The following is a 15,195-nucleotide window of genomic DNA, read 5'->3' as shown; positions in this document are numbered from 1 at the left end:
ATATCATTCAGGATTTAGCTTCGTCTGTGTGACGATCTGCACTTCAGATTTCCATCAACATCCTGTCACTTCAGAGCACACTGAAGATTCAGTGAGCAAAGATTTGATTCTCATTGTTGGTCAGTATTGCCCCCTTGCAGCTGTGGTGAGCAGGACCACTTGGAGTTGGGGAGAAAAACTGATACAGCATAGTATAACGATATTTTGCGTGGCAATGTTGTATTGAGCATGTCAAATTTATTAATATTGCAAATGCAGATTAAACATGTCAGGAGTTAAAGTGTTAATGTATCGCCATATATGTTATCACAATATACAGAATATTGCAGAATGTATAAAATCGCAGTAATATTGCATCTTAAGTGTCTTGATAAAAACTGCATCTTTCGCTCCTGCAGTGAGTTTCGATCCCTGACTGATGTTCTTTGCTCGACTCTTAAGGGTTTGCAAAAGTGAAATGTCAACTATTGACAGAGATGTTTCAGGTTAAGTGTTGAGCTGTCCGTCACACTTGTAGCCAAACCCTCAGTGTTCAGGATTATGACTGTATATTAGATGAAGTTAAAAAAAAAAAATTATTGACTGTGCACAGACAGGAGTATGTATGTCAGTAGCGTTTGGGAGCCACCAAGAGCTGATCATGTGGACTGTTACAGGCTATCAGTTACCTAAAAACAACCCTTTTGTCGCTCGATTCTCTACCACATCCTTCCCCTCTGTCACTATCGACCATCCAGTGACCCTGCAGAAATCTGCAGCTCTCTTCAGACGTCAGAACCAGCGAGCAGCCAGTGATGGCTGAGCAGGAGAGAAAAGTAATCTACTTATGTTTCTTTTTTTTTTCTTTTTTTTACCTGCGGTCTTCTTCTTAATGTCAGCTCCTTTTCCCTAAATGACAGAGTATGTTGCACAAAGATTTGAGACAAGCGACAAATGAGCATAAACATGCAAAGAGAATCTCTAAGTACTTCACGCTGCATTTGTTTGTATGATTGATAATAGAACAGGAGAGCGGTACTGTGTGAATCGCACTCCAGCTTCGTTTTTTATCTGAGCAGATTATAAGCCACATTAAACTGTGTAACAATTATAGTTACCAGTGTGAGAAAAAAAAAACCCAAAGTAATGCATCTGCAACAAAAAACCATTTAGAGACACATCCACAAACAGTTTACTCTGACAAAGACACCGAGAGTCTGCTATCTCTCAGTGAATAACTAAACCTAATTGCCCCTAATTAAGAAGCCTTGATTAAGGTGCAGCTTCTGATTTAAGAGGAAGCCAGCAGTGATGATCACTGTGTCACTTTCTCTCCATTCTAATTGTTCATTTTAGTATTCATTTCCTCTTTAATTGTTCCTGTCAAAAGACCTTTGCATAAATGCATGCCATTTGTGCCAAATTACACCTTTCTCTGGCGACTGCAACCCAGTGACCCTAAATGAATTAGATGATCATTTTTGCTGTGCTGAAATCTTCAGTATACAATTTAAGACAAAAATACTCACTTGGCACAGCCTAAAGGGACAGTTCACCCCAAAATCAAGAATACTAGGGGTGTTAAAATTTCAATATTAAATTGAAAATTGTTCAGAATGAGCTTTCAGTTTTAATAATTGAAATTAAAGGCTGAATCTGCGATTCTCTCTGTATTTTTTTTCCCCTCTTTACCCCCACACCTATTTGCAGTATTCAACAAGTATCCAAAGAAAAAACAACCCGACGACACAGCATAGCTTACTGGCCGTTATATCACACTTGATGCCATATAGATTAACTTTTTAAGGAAGAATTTTAAAATGCAAATGAGTTATCAGGGCATAAAACCAGTGAGAATAATGACACACCTAAAAATACATAGTTTTTCCTCTTATCTACAGGGCTACTTCTCAATAAGGATTGTTTTGGTGTGAGCTGCTGAGTTTTGGGGATATCAGCTGCCTCTTGAATTGCACCTCTTCAACGACAATGTCACTTTTCAGAAATCATGACCCAGTTACTAAAGATAATCCACAGACTTTGTTGTGATCATTGCCATTTAAAAAAAAATATTTTCTCGAGTTTGACCAATCAGTCTGTAATTATCACCATATACGCTGTCCGATATGTGCCAAGATGAAAACTTTTGTTTTTACAGAACATAACGCTGTCCGATATGTGCCAAGATGAAAACTTTTGTTTTTACAGAACATAATGCAAACTGTTTTTGTTTTAGTTTTATATACATGATTTTATGTATAGTTAACCCTTTTTCTTACTTTATATATAATATTTCTAATTATTAAAATACCAGTGAAAGTTAGTCTGTACACACAGAATATCAGGCAATATATCAAAATCTGAATTTTTTTAACTTCCTAATATTGGTATTGGCGCCACAAATCCTGTATTTGTCAAGTTCTACTATTTTCTTTCAATCAAACTACACTAACCGACTACATCACAGTGCAGAAAGAAATGTGCATCTGCTCATGGTCGAGAGGCTGGTGACAGCGTTGGATGTAAACATTAATGGCATCCTCTTTGACTGAGCCGTAACCTCACACCTACACCTGGACAGTGATACGGCTGGTTGGTGTAGTTAGGCAGAAAGAAAATATGTCCAACATGCAACTGCTCACAGCAGGGTCTGTGGATAATCTTAAGTAACCGGGTCATGATTTCTGTTGAGCACAACAACAGACATCTCTATGGAGAATATCTCCAAATCTCCACAACTCACGACAAAACTATCTAGATAGCACTACAGGTAAGAGGAAACATAAGTATATTTGATTTTGAGGCGAACTGTCCCTTTAACTTAATCATTGCTCGTTACGTCTGGACATCTTAATACGCTCTCTAGTGATGTTTGCTGTCGAAGCATCGTGGTACATTTCATTTTACCGTCAATTAAACCTCAGTGTAGCGGCCATTAAAAATCAGATGTGAACTGACGTGTGTGTATTTCACAGCAGCACATCATGTTCCCTCACCGCGTCCACAGTCAAGTTCATAAATGGACAACTCTGCTTCCATATTGCGTAATCTGCCTCATGACAGTGACACATTGTTTTAATTTACAAAACCGTGACAAGGTTTGAAAAATGCTTTTAATTTCTGACCACAGTAACTATATCCTTTAGTTCTCCATTTAAACTCAGCAACAGTGCGGAGCAGCCAGAAGCACATCCGACACAACTTTCCATTTCCTCAAATACTCCATGAAGTATTCAGCTCGGATCATTTTGGAGTGGCCTGTTACGGATATGCTATAATTAGATTCCTGTGCTTGAGAGGCTTGCAGGGTGTTGATCATTGTTATTTCATGAGGCATGCAGTGCTACGAATCTCATCTGTTCAGACTAACCATTTTCTACTTGCAGACAAGCAAGGCCCTGAAGATATTCATAAATGTGAAAATAATAACTTCCCAACATCCATAAATCATTTTTGAGGGATGTTCTGTTTTTACACTTATAGTGATGCAAATTGCTCATCACTTACTGCTGCTTCTTATGCAACTACAACATATTACAGTCCCTGAACCACAGATATTAATTCTACCTCTATGTTTACCTGATTATCATGTAATCTTTTACAAAGAGAGGATTGAAATGGGAGATGTTTATATGATGGGGAAAAAAGTGTCATGTCTTCCACTGAACAAAAAATGGAGCGATGGTGCCCTCTGGCTCTGACAGTAGAAATTATGCCTTAAAAATTGGTAATAATATAGACAATTATTACCAATTTTATCATTTCTTTGTGCCTGTGTAAGCCTCAGGCAGCAGGATAAATGAACAAACTTGCACATTTAACTAGTTTGTGTCACTGGATGCTTTGTGAAAATGCAAGTCTTCCGTCTCCTGTTAAAAGGTTATGATAATGTGTTCTTTCATTTTCATCTCCTTTCAGATCCTTTTTCATCTCCAGGAGGAAGAGGCCCGGTTTTCAGTAAGTCTAAGATTCAATTAAATCCTTTAACATTGTCGTCATTGATCTCATTGATCCTACCTCAGTGCAGTTGCTCCCTGGGAGGTTTTTGTTAGCATCTGTGCACGATGGTTTTGATGTAGCAGAGAAACAGAACAGCAAGACACACTTTAACTGTGTTGTTACCTGGAAACATCAGGTTTTACTGGTTTGGATGTTTAGATCAGTGAATATTCAAGAGCTCTTAAAGCTTCAGATAAAAATTTGCCCGGTTCAGCAGCGTGTCATTTAAAGACGCACACTTGTTCACAGGAGGAGGGTAACAATAATTGCGGGCAAAAAAAAAAGAAAAAAACAGGCAAAGACATAAACATGTATTCGAGCACAAAGCCAAGCATCCCCACACATTGTGATTACAGTTGATTCAAAAAAAGATTCAAACACTTGGATAAGATGCAAGTTTAAAAAAAGGTATTTATAATATGATACAAGGATATTTTGTGCAAGAGGTTTGTTGGGGCTGTGAAACCTGTACATTATGAACAAAGCACTTGAAATTCAGTGGCAACCTGAAAGCAGAACATGGCGACTGAGGCCACGATTGTGTCAAACTGCTAAAAACTATCCAGATACTAGCTGTATTATACAAATGGTTTGCACCAGTATACAATGGCTGTATAGGATTATTAGATTACATATTTATATAAAGTGCAAAAGAAACAAGCACTTGCAGCGAAAGCCTGAAGTGCTGTGTGACTGAGTGTAAACCCACCACCACATGCTGAAAGCCGTCTCATCGTATTGGCCAGGTGGCTGGGCTAAAGCAGTCTGAAGACTTGGCGGGGCGGTACGACAAACTGTTGGCCATAGTTCAGCTGCAGAATATACTGTGTTACAAAATGTATGAAAGGGTTACCAATCTGTGCAATATATTGAATCTTACAAATATAATCAATATGGACAGTTGTGAAAAAGTTATCTAAAATCCCCCCCCCCTCCTCCTTTTTTTTTTTTTTTTACAATTATAAATAGACACTTGTTGTTTACTGCTCCGTCTACACTGAAGCATAGCACCACAGGCTCTCATTTGTCCAACCTTGAATATGAAATAACCTGAAATAAATGAGAAGGTCCATTCTTATTTCAAGGGAATAAGACATCTTTGACATTAGAGATATAAGAAAATATATGCACTGTTAGTGACTAGATTACATGTTTTGTTTATAGTTCATAATTCTGTTTTTTTTCCCTCTCTAATAATGTTTCAAGGTTACAAAAAGCGAAGTGAATTCAGCATCACAGTTGAGTCTCAAGAATACAGGAGAGCAAAGAGGCATCAAGCGGTCCATCAGACTCTGTCCAGCACCTCTCCATACCAAAACACCAGCAGCCGGGGATTCTGGGGGATTATCTAGGTCTGCTGGGAACCCTGTTGAAAGACGACATGGTGCAGAGGGTAGATATAATTGAACATTGTTGTTAAAAAAAAAAAGGAGGCTACTGGATGTTACGGTTCAGTGGCTTTTGGTCCTTACTGAGTTGGTTCTTTTACGTTTCCAGCAGTCTGGATTGAGTCGTTTCTGCTCCTCAGCCAGAGCCTTGGCCTCCATGGTGTACATCCTCCGCTCCTCGCTCTTCATCTTCTTCCACTTGTCGCCCAGGATGACGCTGATGGCTCTGGAGTGTAAGGTTAGAGACACAAGATCAAGGACTTTACTTCTTCGCATCACTGTCTTTATAGCAGGGGTCTCAAACTGCCGGTCTGGGGATCATTTCTGGCCCATCATCCCCCTCCCTCTAGCTTGCAAAATAATTTTTTAATAAAATTACTTTTCCTAGTTGTTTCATACAAATTTAAACCACCCTTCAATTGAATGCAAGTGAAACAAAAGAAATTGTTGAGATTGTCCAATGCACGGCTATAAAAATGTACAGATGAAAATATCTTCAAAAAAGTACATTTTCAGAAATACTGCACTTCCTTGCAGTACTTGAACACTGAAAATATGAGTTGTTTGAGACCCCTGCTTTACATAATCTAGCTTCTCTCAAACTTTTTTGAACACAGATTGAATTTTTACACAATTTTAACTAAAGCTCCTCTTTAAAAAAATAAAAATATAAATTTTTATTTATAAGTTTTGGCACTGCCCCCTGAAACAGGATAACCAGCCTCAGCAGAGTATGAAACTGAGACTTGCAGCTTTAAATGAAGACTTCACTTCTAAAATTAATCATGTAATGTTCCAAGAAAATTAAGGTGCACTGAAGGTCCTACAAACTGTGAAGTGATACTCCTACAGTAGAACGATTTAATTTTGTAAGCCGGCTGAAAGAAAAATAACACTATACAAGTAACAGATTCTCTAGATGTAGTGGCAGAGGTGTTCTATCTCACATGCGGTGGGAACCACACTGCCTTGGGAGATGATTGGCTTAATAAATTGGCCTGACTCTTGTTTAAAGATAAATGCATTGCACGTGGGCTTTTTAATGGTGGGTCTTTTAAAGAGGAGAAAGCATTACTCATTCTGTTTTGCTGCCACATTTTCACAGCTAATCCAGGTATTAAAACTCCCTGTGCACATAATTCAGTTCTTTTCTTAATATTTCACTTTGCAAGAGTTACTGTGTTATTTCACCCTTGTGTTTTTTAGAGATTCATGAGATATTCTCTTTGTTATGAAACTACAAAAACTTCACATTTAATGTTGTGGACTTTTAACCTGTAGCTCTGTGCTTGACAGCTCAGTGTCATCACAAAATGAGAGGTCACTGTGCTGGAAAGGTTGGTCATGTTATACTTTCACTCCCCTTAAATTCAGGCCCATATGAAGGACAAAGTCAGGCTCATGTTTACTTTTTCGTGGCGCTCTCTTAGCAGCTGCAGGGAACTTGCAGGTCCAGACTGCCCTTTGCCATTTAGCTGTTTATAACATTACACAACCGGACGACAAACTGTAACATCATTCTCATAGTCTGCTTACTGTTTATGGCTGCCCTGCTCAACATTTATTACTCACCCACAAACTATGACATCACATCCTCTTTAAGGATTAATTGCGAGGCCGTTTTCATTGAACGGAAGGCTACAGTCACTGTACTTTAAAAGAGATTTTTAGATTTTTTACCTGTTTTTAACTGGCCTTGTACGGCCATGTATTACCTTCAGTAGTAGTTTGAAAAAGCAGCAGGAGTACAAAGCTCAGAAATGTACTGCTGTGGACAGGATTGGCAGAAAAATGTGCTTTAGCCAGTTTAAAAGTACCCATCTAAAAAAAAATCAATGTCAGTTTGTGTACACTGTATTTTCACTGCTTTTCTTTGCCATCAGACAGCCTTTTCTGATGGTCAGCCACCATTATATAAGCCAAGTATCCAAAGTAACTAGACTCCTTAAGGACAAACAGTAATTTTACCTCATATAATACGGGACTTACTGATCTATCGCTGCCTCGATCAGTCAGTTTGTTTGTGTTATTGTGCGACTTTTGTGATTTGAAAGGTTATTTTGGATTCACCAAATTCACACAATAACACAAACAAACTTAACAGATCGAGTGAGTGGTAGACCAGCAGCTCCTGTTTTCTGTGAGGTAAAATTACTGATTTCATAAAGAGAGTTTGGTTGAGCAAGAAGGAGCGATATTTGGCTTATATAATGGTGGATTTTTGTTGGAAAAAACTATCTGAAGGCAAGATACAAGTGGTAATTACTTTTGTAGATGGGGCTTTTTTTAAGTGGCTAAAATACATTTTTCTGCTGACCCTGTTCACAGCAGCACATTGTTTAGCTTCCATGCTGGTACTCCTCTGTTTCTCCAAACTGGGGGCATGATGACAGACATCTTCATACACTGACTATCAACAACACCTAATAGTTTAAGAGCACCTGATCTCATTGACTTTTGCATACCTGTTGTCTTTCCCAGGATACATCTGTGTATACTCCACTCTGTACTTCTTTGCAAAGAGCATAAAGGCATTCATTGGCCGCTTGCATTTTGTAGGCGTGGCACCACCGGCTGTCCCTGAGGTGTGGCTCCTGTGTGACTTGCTTGCGGAGGATTGTGGGGAGCCGGAGCGCTCGAGTTTATCACAGTCTGGACTGACAGCACCCCCGCTGGACAGGGAGGTCCTGCGCTGACGAGCCATGCTGCTGAGAACATACACTGCTGAGGAATCGAGCGGGGTGAAGTCATAGCTGCAGGAGAAAGAAAAGAGGGATGTGGGTTAAACATTGTGGTTTTCTAATTTGTCATATTTTATTTGCAATTTTTTTTCCTAGCGTGTGCATGTTTAATCACAAAAAAATCTTTAAAATTCAGCTGCACTGGAAGATACATTTTCCATTTCTCACTGTAAAAAAGTCTCAAATTTACAATACTGTACATGTAAACCACCGTATTGCTGTAGAGTCCTAATGAATGAATGCAGCAACAAATAAACCAATTATTTCGTTTTACTTGAACTGATAAAGTTAAAAAAGTGTTCTGCAAACCATTACACACATTAGAAATGCAAGTCTCTACAAATGGTTAATGTTCGATGATTAGGATGGATTCCTAGGTGGTTCACTGAATTGTTAAGTTGTAATTAAACATGGAAATAAACCCTGAAACTGACCTGACGACAGTGTGTGACTCTTTAGTTCACTCTGACTTCTCTGAGCTTTTTGACCAATTGGGGACAGTGAGCACAACACTGACATATTATCATGTTTTAAGTCCACTTTAGTCCAGATGTTGACCGAGAAAGATCATCATTCATTAGCAGTTTTGTTTCTAACCTGAGGGAACCATTTGATGCTGAGCAGTAGGTTTATAGTGGATTTTTCTCTATTTTTAATTTTAGAAGTTTTTTTCTCTAAAAATGGTGCTGTAAGAGTGAACCAAACTAAACTTCATCACTATGTGCAACCCCTTTCACATTGTCATTTGCTACATTGTTTTAGAAATATTGATTATAGCTGCTGTACATCTCTTCATTACACAAGGCAACAGCACATTATTTATAAGCGTGTACCTTCTGAAAGTGTCAAAGACCACAGAGTCGTCGCAGTTAATGGCATCTGGGTGGTTTGGTGGCAGGCAAACGTCGCCCAACTGCATCTCATAGCAAGGGATCCCATGGTGCACCACTGTTAGGCTCGGATAAAAGGATGACCACCCTGAGAAACACAGATGGTAAATTATAAAGCTGCTTATTTAAACAAAAAATAAATAGACTGGATTTCACAAACAACATTTGGTCAGTGGAAATTTCACATATTGCTGTAAAACCTGTTTTTGACATAGCTTTATTGGCAAGAAACAAAACTGACATTAATCTTATGTTTTGGTTTGTTTTTAAGACAACATAACCTGCAGTTGATACGTGTGCTTATTTTCAAAAGTGCAACCTTACCTTTATTTTTGACAAAAAACGGGTGATCCAGTCGGCATTCAGCTGTTAACAGGCCGTCATCGGGTGAACCGGGGTCAAAGGTCAGCTTAAGGACTGCCTGGCTAAAAGATACCGTCTCTTCGTGGTTCACCAACTTCAGCCCTTCTGAACCGTATCGCTGGAAATGAAACAAAAGACTAATGAGAGGAGTATTTATGCATCAGCAAAGTGATTTAGTTGAACTCACCACCGAAGAGAAATTTGTGTAAAAACAACGTGATGCCTGAAAACTTTGTTTCTATCATACTAAATAAGATCACTGTTGCGAATCATCAAAGGATGGAATCTGTTTCAAAACTCATTCATGCACTCAGTCTCTTATTTCCTCTACTTCCTGGCTGCCACCTTGTGGCCAGTACAGGCCACTACAATAGCTACTGACAAAACACTTCAGGATTTAAACATTAATTTAGTGAGCAATGCATGCAAAACCAAACACAGCTGGAAAGATTTTCATAAGATAACAGGATATTATGAAATATTTTAATACAAAGGGACTCGATGTTTGTCACCTACCTTCAGAGAGGAGGAGGAGGAGGAGGAGGATGGCATCATGGTTTCATCATCTGAGTCATCATCAGAATCCCCGAGTTCGTCAGCTTCCTGCCACTCCACATTTGGGCCTCGATGGAAGCGCAGGCGAGTTCCTGAATATCAACGCAACAATGTGACTTGATGAATAAGCAGATGTGTGTTGATACAGATTAGACAATGCTGGACAAACAGATGTAGTGCTGCTGTTTGGACACCAGAGGTCAGGATTTCTGTACAAATATCTGTAATTCATTCCCCTGTGGTAAAGGGAGGATCATTTCACTAAAGTGTAAACAAAAGATTAGTGTCAGCACCTCTACAGCTTCTGTCCAACACTGTCCTGATTGCATGTCTGGTGCAAATCAGAACTGTTTGGATCTTTTACGTTACAGGTTTATTTGCAGACATGTCAGAAGAGTCTGACTTTAGGATAAAAATAAGATTACAAGTTTCTGAATGAACATATTTGGAAAATGTGTTTTTCACATTTGTGTTTAAACATTACTTGTGTAAACATTCTGAAATTGAGGAAAGTATTAATGAATGACTTTATTGTTTTCTAATGGGGAGTGCATGTCTACACTAGACTGGATTGTGCCTTTAAGCCATGAGGCATAATTCTCAGGCCCATTTTTTCTTTTCAAGAAATTCTTAGAAAAGCTCAGTGTTGACTTCAACATGTGTGAGTGAGGGGAGGAGTCTGTGTATGACATGACATGACTGTGTATGTATGTACGTACCTTTCAGAAAACAATGCCAGGCTGTGGAGGGCCAGGAGTGAGACCAGGCCATGTCTTCATCGTCAGAAAACGACGAGGACATTGAGAAAACTCCAGACTCCGATTCACTGCTGGCCTGTTGTTAACAGTAACGGTAAAACAAACAATTTCAGTATATGCATGTCATACAGAATTCACTAGGAAATTAAGCCTGGATCAACAGGCATGAATGATTTTGGGGTTTTAAGAGTTTGAGATTGGAAGTGAAAGGTTACCCTGACACGCCTGCGCTCCCTGAGGTGGCCTCTGGACGGGTTGGGTGCACTACTGGCTAACGGGGGACGGGCGTAGGAATGTAAACTATTACTGTTGCCAAAGATGTGGACTGGAGATGATCTGGGAAAAAAAGACAATGTCATAAAAATGTCTGATGTGTGTAAATGTGCAAATTAGTGATACTTTATGTTTTTTAAAGTTATTCATAATCTACAGACAGCTTAATCTAATCCTCAAAATCAAGAAAATGTCAGTTGATATGTGGATAACCTGCCAATCTTGCTTTGTGGAATACCCCCCAAGGGTACTAGTGTCAACTTTTGCAATATGGCCTGTAGCAAAACGTGCAGTATCGGTCCAAATAATTGCTATTACATTTTTCCTAAATTGTTTAACCCTAACATGCACACACGAGACTGAGCTGATGTCCGTGCTAGTTTGTCGCGTGTTGGTACAAACCTCTTGTGTGGGGCGTTCTTCAGCAGGGGGCTCTGAGGACTGGTGGCAATGTTGGCCAGTTCAGCGAGCCAGTTGGTGCTGGGAGAGCAGCTGTACTCCTGGTGAGACACTCCTGCTCCGACCTGAAATAACCCCGGAGACCTCTGGTCCTCCTCCACCTCCTGCAGCTCTGGCATGTCATCTGGGGAGAGATCGGTGTTAATATTCATAATTAATATGCGGAAAAGCTTTCTTTTCCTAAACATAGAATGTGATGTATCGTTGTTTTAGGATTTTACCATAATCCATGTGACACCCAGGGGAGGAAGGCAGGTCCTCGTTACACTTGAGTGGATCAAAGGACTCGTCCATTCTCACAATGTTCTGTTGTTTCCTCTTTTTTTTTTTTTTTTTTAACAGGCTCCTGGTCAGCTTACTCAGCGTCCATCATCATATTCTGCCACATCAGCTGGTTATGGGCAAAAAACAAAAGACAAAACTATAGCTTCCACAAACAAAGTCAAATTGCTTCACAGTTCTATTTATAGTGCTGTAAAATGATCACTTTAGTTATTACTTAAAATTAGGGCTGCACAATTGTTCTAGTTCATTCAAATTCTAATTCTAATTATTTTCAACTTTTTCTCAATTAATTTATTAGTTGTTTGGTCTTTAAAATGTCAGAAAACAGTGTAAAATGTCGACCACTGTTTCCCAAAGCTAAAGATGACACCCTCAAAAGTCTTTTCTTTTGAGCCAGATAGTCAGTTACTATCATAAAGAAGTAAAGAAAGCAAAAGATATTCACATTTACGATGCTGGAATCAAAGAATCTTGACTTCTTTTTTTTTTTTTTTTCTTAAAATGATTAATTGTTAATAGTTAGGGAGTAATTTCATTAAAAACAGTATTTTTTGATAAAGATAAAATAAGTGGCAAAGCAGCATTATAATGACACAATAGTGCTGCAGAGATGCTGTGGCCTACAAATGTAGTTCTCTAGATTTAAGAAAACATGTTTGTTTTGTACAGACGCTAACAAATGTCATATCATCATGATTTTAATAGTTTTTTTCAGAAAATGAAAACTGTGATGCCAAAGTGTCATTCCCACTACTGGTAAATCATATTACAGTTGCAATATATGTAAACATAATCACAATGTGATGTTTTTTTTTAATATAATATCGTAATTAAAATGCACCAAAATGTACTTGAAATTGCATACATAAGTCTGGATGGTGATATGTGGATTTTTATGTGACTTAATGAATGGACCCATGTCATGAAAAAAAAAAACCCCATCAACATTATACACAGACAACCCATCAAAGATTTCCGATCACAGCAAATAAACAAAAGACCCTGACAAAAATGTTGGCACTGCAGGAAATGTATTGCATAATATAAAGGAAAAGCACGGCAGCCTTTCGCGGATCCTTTGTCTCTGAATCGACACAGTACACCTCTGTGGATGGTCATGTGACCCCCGCTGCTGCGTGGAGGCCTTGTTTATAAACTTAAAACGATTTGGCGCATGCGTACCAGAGCTCATTCATTCATAACTGCGTAGCAAAAGTGACAAATAGCAGAAATTCGCTTGGAAAAGTGGCGTAGAGAGACCCGACAACACGAAGACGAAAAAGTAACGTCAAAGAATACGAATGACAGAGTAAAACATTTCATCCTGGTTTGAAAATTGCGTGGTGTTTGGCGACGTGCAAAGTAAAACTAAACCCTCAAAAACACGAAACAAGATGCGAACGTGAAAACAATCAGTTTAAAGGCAGAACTAGCGGTCATTTTCGATCTGACAGCCGATCAATGGTCGCTGCACGCGCTGACAAACCGTTGCTTCCACTTCGCAAACGCGGATATTGTGGCAGCATACGGTAAATAAAACGTTTCAAACGTGTTATTACGTCCATAAAAGACAATGCGAGGGACAGGCCCGCTGTGTTCCCACTCCTCAACAGCAGCAGCAGTGTCCTCGGCTCAAAACCCAGAGGCTGTCGGGTCTAACACTGTAAACAAAAGAATGTCAACAAGTTGAGGCATGACGCAACCTCTCTGCCCCGTTCAAAATGAATGACACCAAAACCCACAGAAGCACTTTAACCAGATTCTCACACCACTCGAGGCAAATTTAACTAAAACGAATGCCCGGTTTTGATACACAAACCTGCAATCGGGTGGGTTTGTTATCACCAAAACAACAAGCGTCACAGAAGGGGGAAAAAAAAAAAAAACATTGTCGAGCACAACCTGCCATTCAACATCGAATAAACGCGTGACAACCCCGCAAAAATACCGCGTCGGAAGTGCAAAGGCGCGGATCACACAATCCTCGAGTTAAAAATTAGTTTCCACCGTTTATTTCTTCGAAAAAAGTACTTAACTTCCCACTTACCAAACCTTTCGCCATCGACAAACTCTCTGGCATTCACTCGAGGGGTGGGAATGAATGTTTTCAAGAGAAAGCCACCCATTGGTGGATGAGAACGTCAAAAACAAGAATTCGCGCATCCTATTGGTCGATACTCTTGAGAAAAATATAGAAGGCGGGGTCTAGTTTGTTGATCGTCGTGTCATTGGATAAAAGTACACGCCTGTTACTAGCCAGTAACAGCTGATTGGCAATAACAGGAACAATACATGGTTATTTTTTATCTGCAATGTTGCAACTACAGCAAGAACTACTTACCAACGTTGTTTTCTAGATTATTTTCCCTTTCTCTTGTAGTTAAATCATTGTTTACGACAAAATCTAGCGAATAAACAATTGAGTTATTATGAATGAGGAATGAATGAATGAATGAATGAATGAATGAATGAAGGACTGAATGAAACGCTTTGATATTGTGCAGGTCCTTTGTTGGTACCACTTTACAATAAGACTACCTGTATAAATGATTTATGAATGTTTATAATTAGGGTGAAAATACTTCAGACATCATTGATAAGCTTTACAACACATTAGATAAAAAGGGCAACAGTGATTTGCTTGCCAAATAGTGAGCCCACATTTATCTGCACTGTTCTCAGATCTCAGTTTACTTAACTTACTTTATCTTCACCTTCAGTCAGCATTTACCTGTCAGCTTCATTAAAAGATTTGTTGATAAGCTACTAGTATTTAATCACAATCAGCATACATTAATAGTCAAAAAGTTTCATTTAGCATATGACATTAAAAGATTTTTACACGTTGCCAGTATGGTTTACTTTTTCACTTTGACAAAACGGTTTGTTCACTTGTTTTACACTTCGTTTAGTGAGTTATACATGTTAGTAATAGTATGGAAGCTTAATGCATTCACCTGTAAAAAAAATCTCATTTTTTCTGAATTAATGACACTTTCAGGTAATAAAAGGTTCAGTTTCTCTGAATTTATGTATGGGAGCTTATTGCATTCCCTTGAGAAAAATTCCCAGCTTTTCTGATTGAGGTATTTTTTTATGCAAAAAATTGTTCGATTTTTCTGAATTTATTAGATTTTTTTCATGTAAAAGTGTAAAAATTCTTATAAATTCAGAAAAACAGCCGTTTTCTTTTTCACATGAAAACTAGTGAGCCAACATTGATGCATGAAAAAACTTTTAAAACTGGTTTATAATTGTTTATTAATGATTTCGAAACATGCAAAACCTAATTAATAAACCAAATATAAACCATTTATTAATGATTTATAAGGGTAGTCTCATTGTTAAGTGGTACACAAATATTTATGTGACACGCAAATATAAAAATGTTCTTTATTGACATGAAAAGTGAAACATACAGTACTTTCAGCCAGTATTATGGGTTCGCCTTCAAAAATGACCAGTTACTATCTGCACAGGGGGGAAAATAAATTCATAATGTTTA

General features: G+C 38.5%; 1 protein-coding gene across 1 annotated transcript; it reads right to left on the bottom strand.

The window, feature by feature from the left end:
* Positions 1 to 4,371: 4,371 nt before the first annotated feature.
* On the bottom strand, positions 4,372 to 13,846 carry hbp1 (HMG-box transcription factor 1). The gene is made up of 11 exons (XM_084734489.1): positions 13,738 to 13,846; positions 11,627 to 11,796; positions 11,349 to 11,529; positions 10,889 to 11,009; positions 10,635 to 10,749; positions 9,877 to 10,007; positions 9,322 to 9,478; positions 8,941 to 9,085; positions 7,832 to 8,119; positions 5,451 to 5,592; positions 4,372 to 5,344 (listed from the first exon to the last, which is right to left on the bottom strand). Exons 2-11 carry the CDS (start codon positions 11,697 to 11,699, stop codon positions 5,327 to 5,329), a joined length of 1,371 nt encoding a protein of 456 aa, XP_084590615.1. The 5' UTR covers positions 11,700 to 11,796; positions 13,738 to 13,846; the 3' UTR covers positions 4,372 to 5,326.
* Between the last annotated feature and the right edge of the window lie 1,349 nt (positions 13,847 to 15,195).

Source organism: Lutjanus erythropterus, chromosome 13, assembly GCF_056507025.1.
Source record: "Lutjanus erythropterus isolate fLutEry1 chromosome 13, fLutEry1.hap2, whole genome shotgun sequence".
NCBI lineage: Eukaryota > Metazoa > Chordata > Actinopteri > Lutjaniformes > Lutjanidae > Lutjanus > Lutjanus erythropterus.
Note: the sequence above shows the minus strand (reverse complement) of the source record. Positions and strands in the feature narration are given on the sequence as shown.

Excerpts from the sequence above, each read along its gene's own strand:
- hbp1 (XM_084734489.1), bottom strand. The coding sequence starts at position 11,699 with ATGGACGAGTCCTTTGATCCACTCAAGTGTAACGAGGACCTGCCTTCC. Across the intron at positions 11,530-11,626 it reads TGGGTGTCACATGGATTATG|ATGACATGCCAGAGCTGCAG; the intron begins GTAAAATCCTAA and ends ATCTCTCCCCAG. Across the intron at positions 8,120-8,940 it reads GTCTTTGACACTTTCAGAAG|CTATGACTTCACCCCGCTCG; the intron begins GTACACGCTTAT and ends TTTCTCCTGCAG.